We start from the raw sequence: 13,481 nt of genomic DNA, 5'->3' as shown, positions 1-13,481 counted from the left end.
CTCCTATGAAGATCTGAATGGAGGCCATTCTCCTCCCCTCCACACACACACTGGAAGAGGGAACAGGCAGTAGGAAGGCGCTGAGGCTGGAAATGAGCATACTTTATTGTATGAACATAGCTTCCTCCTTGACATACTCACCTGGCTCTCAATTTTCTCTCCAAGTAATCCTGATCCTTCCGCTTCTCAAAAAATGATCCCACTCTCTTATTAGGCTAAAAACTGGACAGTTGACTTGGGGTGTGGCTCAATGGTAGAAAGGCCCTAAATTAAATCCCAGCACAAAGGTATTAATTAAAAATAAGAGCTGGATATGGTGGTTCATGCCTAAAGTCTCAGCTGCTCAGAAGGTTGAGGCGAGAAGGCCACTTGAGCTCCAGGAGTTGGGGCCAGGTTATGTAGCATAGCAAGATCCCATCTCAACTGGACACCATGGCCCATGCCTGTAATCCCAGGTGATCCGGAGGCTGAGGAGGAGGATTGTGAGCTCAAAGCCAGCCTCGGTAATTTAGCAAGGCCCTAAGTAATTCAGCAAGACCCTTTCTCAAAATACAACAAGAGCTGAGGATATGGCTCAGAGATTAAGCATCCCTGGTTTTAATCCTTGGTGCTAAAAAAAGAAAAATCCCATCTCAGAAAACATTTAATTGAAAAATAATCCAAGGGGGGCGGGGGCTGGGGTTGTAGCTCAGTGGTACAGTGCTTGCTTAGAACGGGTGAGGTCCTGGGTTCGATCCTCAGCACCACATAAAAATAAGTAAATAAAATAAAGGCATTGTGTCCATCTACACCTAAAAAATAAATATTTAAAAATAATAATAATCCAACTGGGAAGTGGATATTTTGTAGTGTTTCTCTGTTGCCTTGCTGAGTGTCAGACTCACGGCCTTTTTGCAGCTAAGCATGCACTCTACCATTAAGCTATACTTGAGCCTGGGGTTGAGTTGGATACTGCCCATTCCGTCACACCCCACACCCATCAGCATGTCTGCCAACCTCTACCTATGAAATGCGTGTCAAATCCATGATCTCGGATTTAGATTGGGTAAAGGAAGAAGCCCCAGATATCCTGTGCCTCCAAGAGACCAAATGTTCGGAGAACAAACTCCCAGCTGAACTTCAAGAGCTGCCTGGACTATCCCCTCAGTACAGGTCAGCTCCTTCTGACAAGGAAGGATATCGTGGTATGGCTCTACTTGCCCCGCCAGTGCCCCATCAGTCTCTTATGGTATTGGTGAGGAGGAACATCAGGAAGGCCAAGTGATGGTGGCTGAATTTGACACATATGTGCTGGGGTCTGGAAAGACTGGAGTATTGGCAGCGCTGGGATTAAGCCTTTCACAAGTTCCTGAAGGAACTTGGCTTCTTGCAAGCCCCTTGTGCTATGTAGGCACCTCAGTGTGGCTCATGAAGATTGACTGTTGTAACCACAGAGGAAACAAACAAAAAAATGATGGCTTCACTCCACGGGAGCACGTGACTTTGGGGAATCACTGCAGGCTGTGCCACTTGGTGACGTTTCCCCGCACCTGTACCCCATGCCTTTTGGACTTAACATGATGAATGCTGGGTCCAAGAATGTTGGCTGGCACCTTGATGACCTTTTGTTGTCCCATTCTCTTTTACCTGCATTGTGTGATAATAGATTTTCTCCAAGGCCTTTGGCAGTGATCATTGTCCGGTCACCCTATACCTGGCGCTGTGACTCCCTCCCAGAATCATTTTGAGTCTTAGAAATAGCACCCTCCCCAAGCATTCCTTAAGTAGTTCTCTAAAGAAACCTATATTTTATTTCTCTTCTGTAAGAATATGAATCCTTCCTTCAAATTACTGTTAACAGACTAAGGTGTTTTTTTGAGCCCAAGGTTTCTGTTGTGGGCACACCCCCTACTTTTTTCTTTAACAATATCTGTAAAAACGAAAGGTCATAGTTTTTTCTAGTCACTCCCTGAGGCTACCCTCCCCCCCTTCCCTTGATTTTATTTCATTTTCTCTTTCAAATGTTTTTTTTAAAAGAGAGAGAGATATTTTTTTAATATTTATTTTTTAGTTATCAGCGGACACAACATCTTTGTTTGTATGTGGTGCTGAGGATTGAACCCAGGCCGCGCGCATGCCAGGCAAGCGCACTCCTGCTTGAGCCATGTCCCCAGCCCCAAATGTCATCTCTTTCTCAGTGGCTTTGCCATCATCTCCCAGGAACAAGAATGGGGAGGGTGCTTGTTCTTGTTTATGCCTGGTGCTGGGCACACAGAGTCTCAGCAAAGACGGAGGAAGCAGCTGGGTGGTAGAGCATATGCTGAGCATTCACAAGGCCCTAAGTTCCACCTAGCATCAAAAAAACAAAAAGTTAATAGTAGACCTTTGTCCCCATAAAATACATGTAGTCTTTACTCCCAGTATCTCAGAATGAGTTGGTATTTGGGGAAGGTCTTTTGTTTTTAGTTGTACATTGACACAATACCTTTAATTAATTAATTTATTTATTAATTTTTTTGGACTGGGGATTGAACTCAGGGGCACTCGACCACTGAGCCACATCCCCAGCCCTATTTTGTATTTTATTTAGAGACAGGGTCTCACTGAGTTGCATAGGGCCTTGCTGTTGCTAAAGCGGGCTTCAAACTCGCAATCCTCTTGCCTCAGCCTCCTGAGCCGCTGGGATTATTTACTTATTTTTATGTGGTGCTGAGAATCAAACCCAGTGCCTCTCATATGCTAGGCAAGTGCTCTACCACTGAGCCACAACTGCAGCCCCCAGAGCAGGTCTTTAAAGAGTAATAAAGTTAAAATGAGGTCATTAGGTAGGTGCTAATGCAATCTAACTGGTGTCCTTATAAAAGGAAATATGGACACACAAAAAGACACAAGGAATGTGCGTGTAGAGGAAAGACCACATGAGGATGCAGCGAGAAGGTGACCCTCTATAAACCAAGAAGACCTGTCTCAGGGGAGACCCGCCCTGCCAGCACTCTGATCTCTGACATTCAGCCTCCAGCCCATGGGAAAATAGATTCATGCTACTTAAGCCACTACTCTTGATAATTTGTCCCGGCAGTTGGAGCAGACTAACACAGGGCATCATGGTGCTCCCTGAGGGGTAAGGGAGGGGGGCTGATGACCAGTAACCTGGGAGCCAGGCATGGTGTCACCTGCCTGCACGATCCATCTACTCAGGAGACTGAGGCAGGAGGATCACTTGAGCCAGGAGTTTGGGACCAGCCTGGGCAGCATAACAAGATCCTGTCTCAAAAAAAAAAAAAAAAAAAAAAAAGAAGAAGGAAGGAAGGAAACTGCAGAGGCGCCCTGGACTGTGGCCAGGAGAGTGAGCTGTGTCCGCGGGAGAGGTTTGTTATTTTTGTTCTACACATCACACTGGCTGCCTTAGGAAAACAGCCAGGGGAGAGGCCAGGACAGAGGGGAGGCTGTGACCAGGGCGTAGGTGACCGCCGTGGTCCAGGTGGTGTGAAGGGTGGAAGAGACCAGAGAGAGAACCTAATTTGAAGCTGATCTTATGGCACCTGAGACAGGGTTAGTTGGGTCAGGATCAGAGAAAGAGGGATGGAGACGTTGGAAATCTGGGCTGAGCGGTTGGGGACAGTAGTGAACTTGACTAGAGGACAGAAGGTCTTGGGCTGGGAATGTGGCTCAGGCAGTAGTGCGCTCGCCTGGCATGTGTGCGGCCCAGGTTCGATCCTCAGCACCACATACCAACAAAGATGTTGTGTCCGCCGAGAACTAAAAAATAAATGTTGGAAAATTCTCTCTCTCTCTCTCTCTCCTCTCTCTCACTCTCTCTTTAAAAAAAAAAAAAAAAAGAAGAAGGTCTTGGGGGACATGATTCAGGGTCCTGTTTTGCCAAGTGAGGTTAGAGGTGAATAAGAGCAGGGTGTGGTGGCAAACATCTGTCATCCCAGCTACTCAGGAGACTGAGGCAGGAGGATCACTAACTTCAGGACCAGGGCTGGGCTGTGGCTCAGTGGCAGAGCCCTTGCCTAGCATGTGTGAGGCACTGGTTCTATCCTCAGCACTGCCTAAAAATAAATAAAACCAAGGCATGCTGTCCATCCATAACTACAAAAGGCTTTTTTTAAAAAAGTTCAAGGCAAAGGGGAAGGGAGGGGGCATGGGGTAGGAAAGACTGGAATGTGATGTCATCATTACCCCCAGTTCATGTATGAAGACACAAAGAATGTGACTCTACTTTGTGCACAACCAGAGGTGAAAAATTGTGCTCTATATATGTAATATGGATTGAATGCATTCTGTTGTCATATATAACAAATCAAAATTTTAAAAAAGATTTAAAATTTACAAAAAAATAAAAGTAGTATTAACAGGGCTGGGGACGTGGCTCAAGCGGTAGCACGCTCGCCTGGCATGCGTGCGGCCCAGGTTCGATCCTCAGCACCACATACAAAGATGTTGTGTCTGCCAAAAAATAAATAAGTAAGTAAATAAATATTTTTAAAAAAGTAGTATTGACATAAATATATAGATATATAGACCAATGAAATACAAGAAAGTTCAAAAATAAAATCTTCATATTTATACTCAAAAAAAAAAAAAAAAGTTCAAGGCCAGTCTGGCAACTTAGTGAGACACTGACTCAAAAAACTAAATGCTCAGTGGTACAGGTACCTGGGTTCAAACCTAGGGCAAAAGAAAGGAAGGGAGGGAGGGAGGGAGGGAGAGGAAAAGAAAGAAAAGAATGAAAGAGATTATTTGATATCTGAGTGACAGAGCAGTGTGATGTGCTGAGGAAGGATGTGGGTCCCCAGGTCAGGAGCTCAGGGAAGAGGGGGCAGGGATGGGGAGAGAGGCCTCGTTAGCGAGTGGAGTCCTATCTTGAGTGAGATCAGGCGGTGGAGACGGAGCCCGGAATACTGCGTGCCATTTGGGTGGCAGAAGCTGTCAGGAGGCTGGGTGGCAACAGCCGGCAGGGAATCCAGCAGCTCAGAGAGGCCTGGGCTCTTCAATCCCCCACAAAGCTTCTCAGCCCCTGGGGATGCCCACTGTGACACATGTGACACTATGGAGCAGCTGGGCCTCCTGGGGCAGGAACCCCCTCTGCTAAGGCGGCTGCTGCTGCTGGTGACATTTCACTGAATCCTGGCTTCAAAGTCTCTGCAGGGGTGGGGAGGGGGACCTGGGAGGGGAGACCAGGCGGGTGCAGGGAGGGGAGCCAGGCAGAGGTGGCTGCACACAGCCAGCAGCCAGGCACCTTCAGGAGCAGTCAGAAGAGCTCCCTGAGCCCACAGGTGGAAGAGCCGCCTCATCATCTCCAGGGGCAACAGGGGGAGGGGCAGGGTCCCTCAGGTGGCCCTAGGTTTGGGGTCTGGGCTTAGGCCAACTGCTCATATCCTGCTTACCTTCCCTCAGATGTCCAGCAAGGTAGCCATTGGCAGTGACATTGGACAGGCCCGCCGGGCGGTGGAGCAACTAAGGATGGAGGCAGGCATCGACCGTGTGAAGGTGAGGATTGGGGCAGCCGAGGGAGGCAGGGGAGGGGGCACACCTGGGCGGGGGAGCAGCAGATGCCCAGTCTGGCTGACAGGGTCGGTCTGCAGGTATCCAAGGCAGCTACTGACCTACTACAGTTCTGCACGGAGCAGGCCAAGAGTGACCCCTTCCTCGTGGGCATTCCAGCTGCCACCAACCCCTTCAAGGAGAAGAAGCCCTGTGCCATCCTGTGACCCCATAATTCCACCCACAGCCCTGGCAACCCAGGGAGCCTCAATAAACATGAAGTGATTGCTTCTTGGGGCACAGCTTGGCTGGGCTGAGACGGGGGCCAGGGGGCAGCGGGCTTGCAGGGACAGGCACACACCTGACCCACCCTCCTCCCCCACCACCTCTAGAGTCATGGGCACAGCAGCAGACACACCCCTACGGCTCCTGGCTCCTAGGGACGGCCCCAGCAGATGCCTGCTCCCGCCACACACCCACACACCTGGGTTCCAATCACCATCCACACACAGAGGTGCCATCATCCACCTCAGGATTCCCTCGTGCACACACCTGCATGCACGCATACGCTCAGCAGTGGCCCCCGTGTGCACCCCAGCCCTGATGGGCCACTGTCACATGCCACCCACAGGATCCCAGCCGAGGCAGGGATGTGTCTCAGCTTCACAGAGCACAGAGCCCAGGCCAGAGCATCTGCACAGGTCATCAGATTTATTTTCTTTTGCTCTTGACACAGAGCATGGCATCCAGATCATGCCCAAACCAGACCTGAGGGGGGAGCAGCCCCCTTGGCGGGCCAGAACACAACATCACTTCTCCAGACAAGGGGCCCAGCCCTGGCTGGGGCTGGGACTCTGTGTATCCCGGGCCTGAGGAGCAGGGGCAGAGTCAGCACCAATGGGGGCAAGGTCCCCCAAGAACAGAGGCCGGGGCTCAGCCTTCGGCTGGCAGTACACAACACACATGGCGTCCACTTGCTCAGGCCTGAAACCTCCAGACCTCCAACGACAGGCCCCCCGAGGCGGCCACCACCACGTCGCCCTCAGCGCAGATCTGGGAGGACAGGGGACAGAGGAGTCAGCAGATGGCCCTTCAGGAAGGCTGGAAAGGGTGCATGGGGCAGGTCCTTACCCCATTTAGTACATTGTGGTGGTTTCGGGTACAAATGGTCCTTGGTGGGTCTGTGGGCACGTGCACCTGTGAAAGGCAACAGAAAACAGGTCAACAGATGTATTTCTGGCCCATGGGGACCGTGGGGTGAGCACTCTCCTCACCCGGAAGGTCTTGTCGGTGGATGTGGTATACAAGGCTCCCAGCGAGTGTTTGATCCCCGTGATCTGAGACCTGTGGCCCACGTCGAAGGACTGCAGGGGGCAGGTGGGACGAGTGACACTCAGGCAAGGTCTCCTCAAGGCCAGGCCTCCCACCGTGGCATTGGGGGCTAGGGTAGGAAGCAGCCCAGGGGGACGATGGGCAGGGAAGTGCCCTTGCAGACCCGGACAAGCTGGAAGCAGCCGTCACAGCTGGCGAAGACGTGCAGCAGGCCCCCGTTGTCCCCCGTCCAGAGCTGGGGCTCCTGGTAGGACATGCAGAGCAGGTAGGAGTCCAGCTGCGGGAGGGACGGGCGGGAGAGGGCAGCTCAGCGGGGCGGGGCGGGGCGGGCCAAAGCCTCTTGCTCTGGGACCCCGGGAGGGCCTGCCCACCTGCAGCCGCTGGAGGACACTGTTGGCCCGGCGGTCAAACACCACGAGGGTGTGGTCCTCGCTGCTGGAGACGATGTGTCTGTCGTCGGCCACGAGCGCCAGGACGGCGCTGGAGTGTAGCCGCCGGCTCTGCAGCTGGGCAGGGCCAGCTGGTGGCACAGGCCGGGGAGGAGGAGGCACATCAGAGGGCCTCAGGGACCCCAGACTCATCTGAACACCCTGGGCCACCACCCCCGGGCAAAGACCTCAGTTGGCTTGGCGCTGCCCACAGCTGCCCATCTCTCTCCTCTCTCTAGCGGAGCCCAGGAGCCCAGGCCCCTGCCCAGCCCCGACTCCTAAGCCACCTCCTCCTCCAACCCCACCAGCTCCTCTCAGCTCAGGGAAGAGCATCTTGTCCCACCCTGGTCCCCCGTTCCACCTCTGCCTGGACAGAGTGCTCACTGGCCCTTGGATTTCACAAAATAAACCATAGAACCACAGAAAAGACTTGCCTGGGCTTGTTCTAGGTGCTTTATGTAAACTTATTTAACTCACCAATGTTCATTTGTGTGTGTGCGTGTGAGTGTGTGTGTGTGTACGCGTGTTCGTGTTTTACTGGACAGTTCCGCCACTAAGCTACATCCCCAGTCTTTCTCATTTATTTATTTATTTTTGAGATGGGGTCTTACTGAGTTGCTGAGGCTGGCCTCCAACTTTCAATCCTCCTGAGTCACTGGGATTCTAGGTGTGACACTGTGCTTGGCTCCACCAATGCCATCCCATTCCTTTACCCCATGGGGCTGGAGGGTTATGAAGTGGGGGTTGTGTGCTGGTGCCAGGGCCCCTTGCATGCTAGCAGGAGATGCTTCACCACTGCCCGACACTCTCAGCTCATGACTTGATGTTACAGGAGGGGAAACTGCCTGGAGTCACACAGATAGGAGAGAGGGGAAGCCAGAATCTGACCCAACTCTGGGGACTGGCCAGGCTTCCTCTGCGTCCCCATCCCAATTGCTTGTGGCGCCTTCACATGACCCTGACCACTCTCAGGAGTTAGCACCTTGTAAGGTGACTATCACCCCCGCTAGGCTGAGGCCAGAGTGTTCCTTTCCCAGTATGACTCTGGAGACCCCAGGTGGCCCTGCTTTCCCCACCTGGGCTCCAGAACTCCCAGCCCACCTCTGGGGTCGTAGATGGTCACCTTCTTGTCGTAGGTACCAGCCACCAGGACGTCAGGCCGGTAGGAAAGGCACAGCACTGCTGCCCTGCCCCTGGGGACACAAAGACCACAGGGCTGGGGAGGCGACCTGGCATGGCTCTACCCACCCAGGCCCCCTGCCCAGGCCCCCTCACACTTTATCTCGCCGAACTGCTGCCCATCAGCTGCCATGTCCCACAGCTTCACAGTGCTGTCCCAGGAGCCGGAGCACACGCGGTGGTCCTGAGAGGCCAGTGACCACACCCAGCCCTGCGGGACCAGACACAGCAGTCACCCATGGCTCCCCATCTAGTGAGCTCAGGACCTGCTCCTGCCCACAGCCCAGGGGACAAGCTGAGTGGCACCTTTCTGCTTCTGCAGATGAGGCCCAGAGAGATCAACAGATTCACTCAGAGCCACACAGTTTTTCCTCCCTGACACCCACTGTGACAGATGCTAGGGTAGGTCTGCTTCCATGGGATTATCCCATCTCACAGATGACAAAGTCAGGATCAGAGGAGGGAGAGAGGAGCCAGAGCACGTCCAACCTGGATGAGATCTCGGTTTGGGTGAGGGGGTCTGTTTGACATTAGAGACAAGGATGGGTCACACCCCCAATCACATTCACACCCAGAGTGCTGGAAACTGAATGGCTTACTCTCACCAAGCCCTCTGAGGAAAGCACTGTAATGTGCCCTGCTTTGTGGTTGGGTGGGTTGGTTGGTTTGGGCTGTACTGAGGATTGAGCCCAGGGGTGCTCTATCACTGGCCTCCAGCCCAGCCCTCTTTATTTTTTATTTTCCATCAGGGTTTCACTAAGTTGCTGAGGCTGGTCCCAAATTTATGATCCATCTGCCTCAGCTCCCTGAGTGTCCACCGATGCACCTGGCTCGCACCCTGTTTTATAAATGATGAAAATGGACAAGAAAGGTTGAGTCTCTCACTCAAGGTCACATAGACAGGGTGTAGCAGAATGAGATGCAAATCCAGCCCCCAGTCTGTCAACTGTGGGCCTGGATGACTGGTAGTGGCCCCACCCCTCAGTCACTTCTCAGGAAAGGACAGTCATGCTGAGGCTGGCTGATCCCAAAGGGAAGCCTCACACTGCCCCATACTTTACCTCTTGAGATTTACCTGAATCTGTTTTTTTGTTTGTTTGTTTGTTTTGTGCTGGGGATTTAACCCAGGGGCACTTTACCACTGAGCTATATCCCAGCCCTTTTTATATTTTGAGAAATGGCCTTGCTAAGTTGCTGGAGCTGGCCTTGAACTTGTGATCTTCCTTCCTCAGCCTCCCGAGTTGCTGGGAAAACAGACCTGTGCCATCATGCCCAGCACACCTGACCTCTTCTGAGCACCTATTGTGTGCAAATCCTGAGGTTCATGCATTTTCATATTATGCATAATTCATCTCCATTCATCATCCTACTAACTGACCGCTGGACAGAAGTGGAAACTGAGACCCAGAGTATCACACATCTCACCAAAAGTCACACCAACAATAGCAGAATGAGATTCAATGTTACAGAGTCCAGCATCAAAACCCAGGCCCTTAACCACAGCACCCAACCCAGGCCTCATGCGTCTTCTTCCTGTCCTCTCACCTTGTGGGTGCTATTCTGCTGAGTGCCCAAGGCCTTGACCAGAACTTGACTGGGTTCTGCCCCCAGCTGCCGCAGGTCCCACAGGTTGACATTGCGATCTCGGGAACCCGACAGACAGAGTGTCCCACCCTAGGAGGGGAGCAAGTTGATGTTGTTGGAGCCATTCTGATCCACCCCTGCCCGCCCCCCCCACCGAGCCCACCTCACCTGGAGCAGCAGCACAGTGTCAATGGAAGCAAAGTGCCCATCAGCCAAGCAGAAGTATTCAGCCCGGCGCCCATCCTCTGCCCAGTGGGCCAGGTGCTGCTCCAGCTCAATGCAGGCTGCCGGCCAGTCAAAGTCCTCCTCTGTGGGGCACCATGAGCAGGTTCCCCAGTGGGCACCAGCTGGCAGAGCCCACCCCTGGTTTCCAGGGATCACAACCTACACCAGACTTGAACAGAATCCCACCTGAACCTCTCATCTAACCCAAGTACGCCAAGCTTCAATTCTGGGCCCACCTACATACCCACCTCTCAGGCAGGTCTAGGACCTTACGGAACTTGGGACCTCAAAACTACTTTTCCAGGCCTACCCTTACAACCCAACCCTGAGGGACAGCATCCTCAGAAAGTTAAGGTCCTGTCTCACCCCTGGCTGAGATCTGGCCTCAGCCCCTCAATCCTCAGGCTGGGAACTCATGACAAATTTTCAGCCACCTGAATCAGACCCAGGGAAGTGTTTCTCCAACTACTATGCATGAAGCTGGGAGCTTTGTAAGATGCAGAATCCAAGTGGGGTGGGGCTGTGTAGTTCAGTGGCAAAGTGCTTGCTCAGCATGAATGAGGTCCTTGGTTCCATCCCCAGGATAGGAGACAAAAACACAGAATCCAGCTACCAAGTACAGAGATTCAATGGGTCAGATGGAAACACCTTGAGAATTGCTGATCCAAAAACTCCTGAAAAATCAAAGCTTGTGGGGCTGGGGATGTGGCTCAAGCGGTAGCGCGCTCGCCTGGCATGCGTGCGGCCTGGGTTCGATCCTCAGCACCACATACAAACAAAGATGTTGTGTCCGCCGAGAACTAAAAAATAAATATTAAGAAATTTTCTCTCTCTCTCTCTCCCCCCCCCCACTCTTTCTTTAAAAAAAAAAAAAAATCAAAGCTTGCAAGTGAGGCTCATCAACCATCCAGCTTGTTACTCATGTTGGCTCAAGGGCTTGATGATCCAATATCAAGATCAACTATATTGGGGCTGGGTTGTGGCTCAGTGGTAGAGCACTTGCCACCAATGTGTGAGGCACTGTGTTCTATTCTCAGCATGGCATATAAAAACTAAAGGTCCATCAACAACTAAAATAAATAAAGGTTTTTTTGGTTTGTTTGTGGTTTTTTTGTTTTGTTTTGTTTTTTTTAAAGATCAACTATATCAATTCAAGATCCCCAGGCTCTCTTCTTCCTCAAGGACCAATGAACTTAAGGGCAGGAGGAGTGACCATTAGCCCCTGCCTAAGATGAAAGGCTAGACCCAGGACTTGAAGATCTGTGGTTGCTGTTATCGAGGATCCAGCCCCTAAGCCCTAGGCGTGTTGCAGGCTCTAGACTGGGAACCTCTGTCCTCCAGGGTTAAGTCTCTAGGGCTCAAGGGATTTGGCATCACCAATTGCCACCTCAGCCTGAGAATTCCAGGCTTACTCTCAGTCCAAGCACAGCTCAGGTTACTCCAAACCAGGTGTCAGGGCCTTAGTACCAGCAAACCCCAAGCCTCAGAATCCTTAATAGTGAGTTCAGGGACCCCGGTTCCAAAGGTATCAGGAACCCACGAGTCTGTCTCATGGTCTACCCAAAGATCAGGGACTGTGGCACCATCAGAAACTACCTCAGGCTCCAGCCAGGGCCAAAACGCCGTGAAGCCTGTTCCAAGAGCTGTGCCCACATCAACCCAGGTCCCTTTCCCCCCACCCCAAACCTGACCTGGGAGGGCGTCCCTGACCCCCAGGTGCGCGCACCTTCTACCACCGGGTAGGGCGCGCGTACGCGGCGCTGCGCGCGTAGCCTCCAGGTGACATGGTCACGCACGAGGTCGCGCAGCGTGTGGCACACGCGCGGCAGGACAAAGAGCACCAGGCGCGCATCCAGGTAGGCGCAGATCTCGAGCAGCAGCTCCGGGGGAAGGCTCAGCAGGCCCGGCGTACCCGCAGTCGGGCTCTTGGACGCCGCCTTTGGCTCCAGGGCCCCGGGAGACGCGGAGGGCGTGGACAGCAGCGGGGCGCGCGGGGCAGCCAGCCCGGGTTTCGGCGGGCTGAGTACGCGGGCCACGTAGGCCTCGGCCTGGGCGTCGGGGTCGGGCTCCGGCTCCGGCTCCGGCTCCGGCTCCGAGTCATCGTCCCAAGCGCGGGGATTGTCGAACGGCCCTGGGGGAAGCTCCATGGCGACCGGTGGGCGCGGCCCGCAGAGCCCTGTCAGCGCCAGGCTCCGCGTCCTGTCTCCTAGGTAGCGTGGGGACACTTCCGGCGCTGTCTGATGACGTTGCCGGCCGGAACCGAGAGGCTCGCGGGGAAACCGGCCGAGGCCCTAGACCCCCGTCTCTGAAAGCGTCGGCCTTGAACTGGAAAACCCAGACTCACGGTACCGCGTTTTTAAACGAGCATCTCTGTTGTACCTTGCGGAGCCAGTTTTGTCCTGAAGGTCGTCCCTGCGCCGCAGCTTTTTCGCTTGCCCCACTACCACAGGCCGGGTGCCGGGACGAGCCTTCAGAGGATACCGCTCCGTGGTAGAGCATCGGCCTGGCAGGCGCGAAGCGCTGGGCTCATCTCCAGCAGCACACTCACACACCAAAACACCAAAACCAAAACCGTGGGCTGAGCATGTGGAGCACTGGCGTAGCGTGTGGGAGACCCTAGGTTCCACCTCCAGCCCCGAGGCGGTCGCTAAGGAATAGGAAGTTCCAAGAGGCTGCCTAGCAGCACCCTGTGGGCTATGAAGGCGACTTCATTTTGTATATGACTTTTTAAAATTGTAGATGGACACAATACCTTTTTCTTTATTTTTATGTGGTGCTTAGGATGGAACCCCTGCCTCACACGTGATAAGCAAGCGATTTATCACTGAGCCACAACCCCAGCCCTGAAGAATGACACCTAAGGAGCCAGGAAACATTTTGGTGCTCTAGGGCCACCGGGTGGGCTGGGCCAGCAAAACACTATTGGAGATTTTTGTTTTTGAAACAGAATCCTGCTGTATTGCCCAGGCTGGCCTTTAACTCGGAATCCTCCCACCTCAGCCTAATTAGCTGGGATTGCAAAGGTGCACCCCTGGGACAGCAATTCTTATCTACAGACAAGATTTGCAATCCCAGCAACTCTGGAGGCTGAGGCAGGAGGATTGCAAGATCAAGGACAGCCTCAGGAATTTAGTGAGACCCTAAGCAAGGCTTTCCCTTTCCACATTCATCCTTATATCTTATAAGGAAGAAAACAGGTTTGAGGTTTCAAGTTAACGCTTAAGCCAGGGATGGTGGTGCATACCTGTAATCCCAGGCAGAAGC

The 13,481-nt window shown here is 53.0% G+C and overlaps 2 protein-coding genes and 1 pseudogene across 3 annotated transcripts; 2 read left to right on the top strand and 1 right to left on the bottom strand.

Annotated features, from left to right (window-relative positions):
- Positions 1-1,009: 1,009 nt before the first annotated feature.
- Positions 1,010-1,705, top strand: LOC113190513 (DNA repair nuclease/redox regulator APEX1 pseudogene; annotated as a pseudogene).
- Positions 1,706-5,382: 3,677 nt separating this feature from the next.
- On the top strand, positions 5,383-5,696 carry Gng14 (G protein subunit gamma 14). The gene is made up of 2 exons (XM_026399858.1): positions 5,383-5,475; positions 5,571-5,696. Exons 1-2 carry the CDS (start codon positions 5,383-5,385, stop codon positions 5,694-5,696), a joined length of 219 nt encoding a protein of 72 aa, XP_026255643.1.
- A 518-nt stretch (positions 5,697-6,214) lies between these two features.
- Fbxw9 (F-box and WD repeat domain containing 9) lies at positions 6,215-12,411 on the bottom strand. 2 transcript variants are annotated; one of them, XM_026399749.1, is made up of 10 exons: positions 11,944-12,411; positions 10,161-10,300; positions 9,954-10,082; positions 8,507-8,619; positions 8,331-8,422; positions 7,173-7,321; positions 6,965-7,078; positions 6,744-6,833; positions 6,601-6,666; positions 6,215-6,522 (listed from the first exon to the last, which is right to left on the bottom strand). In XM_026399749.1, exons 1-10 carry the CDS (start codon positions 12,362-12,364, stop codon positions 6,448-6,450), a joined length of 1,389 nt encoding a protein of 462 aa, XP_026255534.1. In that variant the 5' UTR covers positions 12,365-12,411; the 3' UTR covers positions 6,215-6,447. The 2 variants fall into 2 exon arrangements, with proteins under 2 accessions (XP_026255534.1, XP_026255535.1); XM_026399750.1 differs by having other exon boundaries at positions 12,130-12,411.
- Positions 12,412-13,481: the final 1,070 nt, after the last annotated feature.

The sequence above is a fragment of the Urocitellus parryii genome, chromosome 3 (assembly GCF_045843805.1).
Source record: "Urocitellus parryii isolate mUroPar1 chromosome 3, mUroPar1.hap1, whole genome shotgun sequence".
NCBI lineage: Eukaryota > Metazoa > Chordata > Mammalia > Rodentia > Sciuridae > Urocitellus > Urocitellus parryii.
Note: the sequence above shows the minus strand (reverse complement) of the source record. Positions and strands in the feature narration are given on the sequence as shown.

Coding starts and splice junctions, on each gene's coding strand:
- Fbxw9 (XM_026399749.1), bottom strand. CDS start 12,364: ATGGAGCTTCCCCCAGGGCCGTTCGACAATCCCCGCGCTTGGGACGAT. Junction 6,834..6,964: donor GCTGCTTCCAGCTTGTCCGG/GTCTGCAAGGGC, acceptor TGCCCCCTGCAG/TCCTTCGACGTGGGCCACAG. Junction 6,667..6,743: donor CCACCGACAAGACCTTCCGG/GTGAGGAGAGTG, acceptor TGCCTTTCACAG/GTGCACGTGCCCACAGACCC.
- Gng14 (XM_026399858.1), top strand. CDS start 5,383: ATGTCCAGCAAGGTAGCCATTGGCAGTGACATTGGACAGGCCCGCCGG. Junction 5,476..5,570: donor CAGGCATCGACCGTGTGAAG/GTGAGGATTGGG, acceptor GTCGGTCTGCAG/GTATCCAAGGCAGCTACTGA.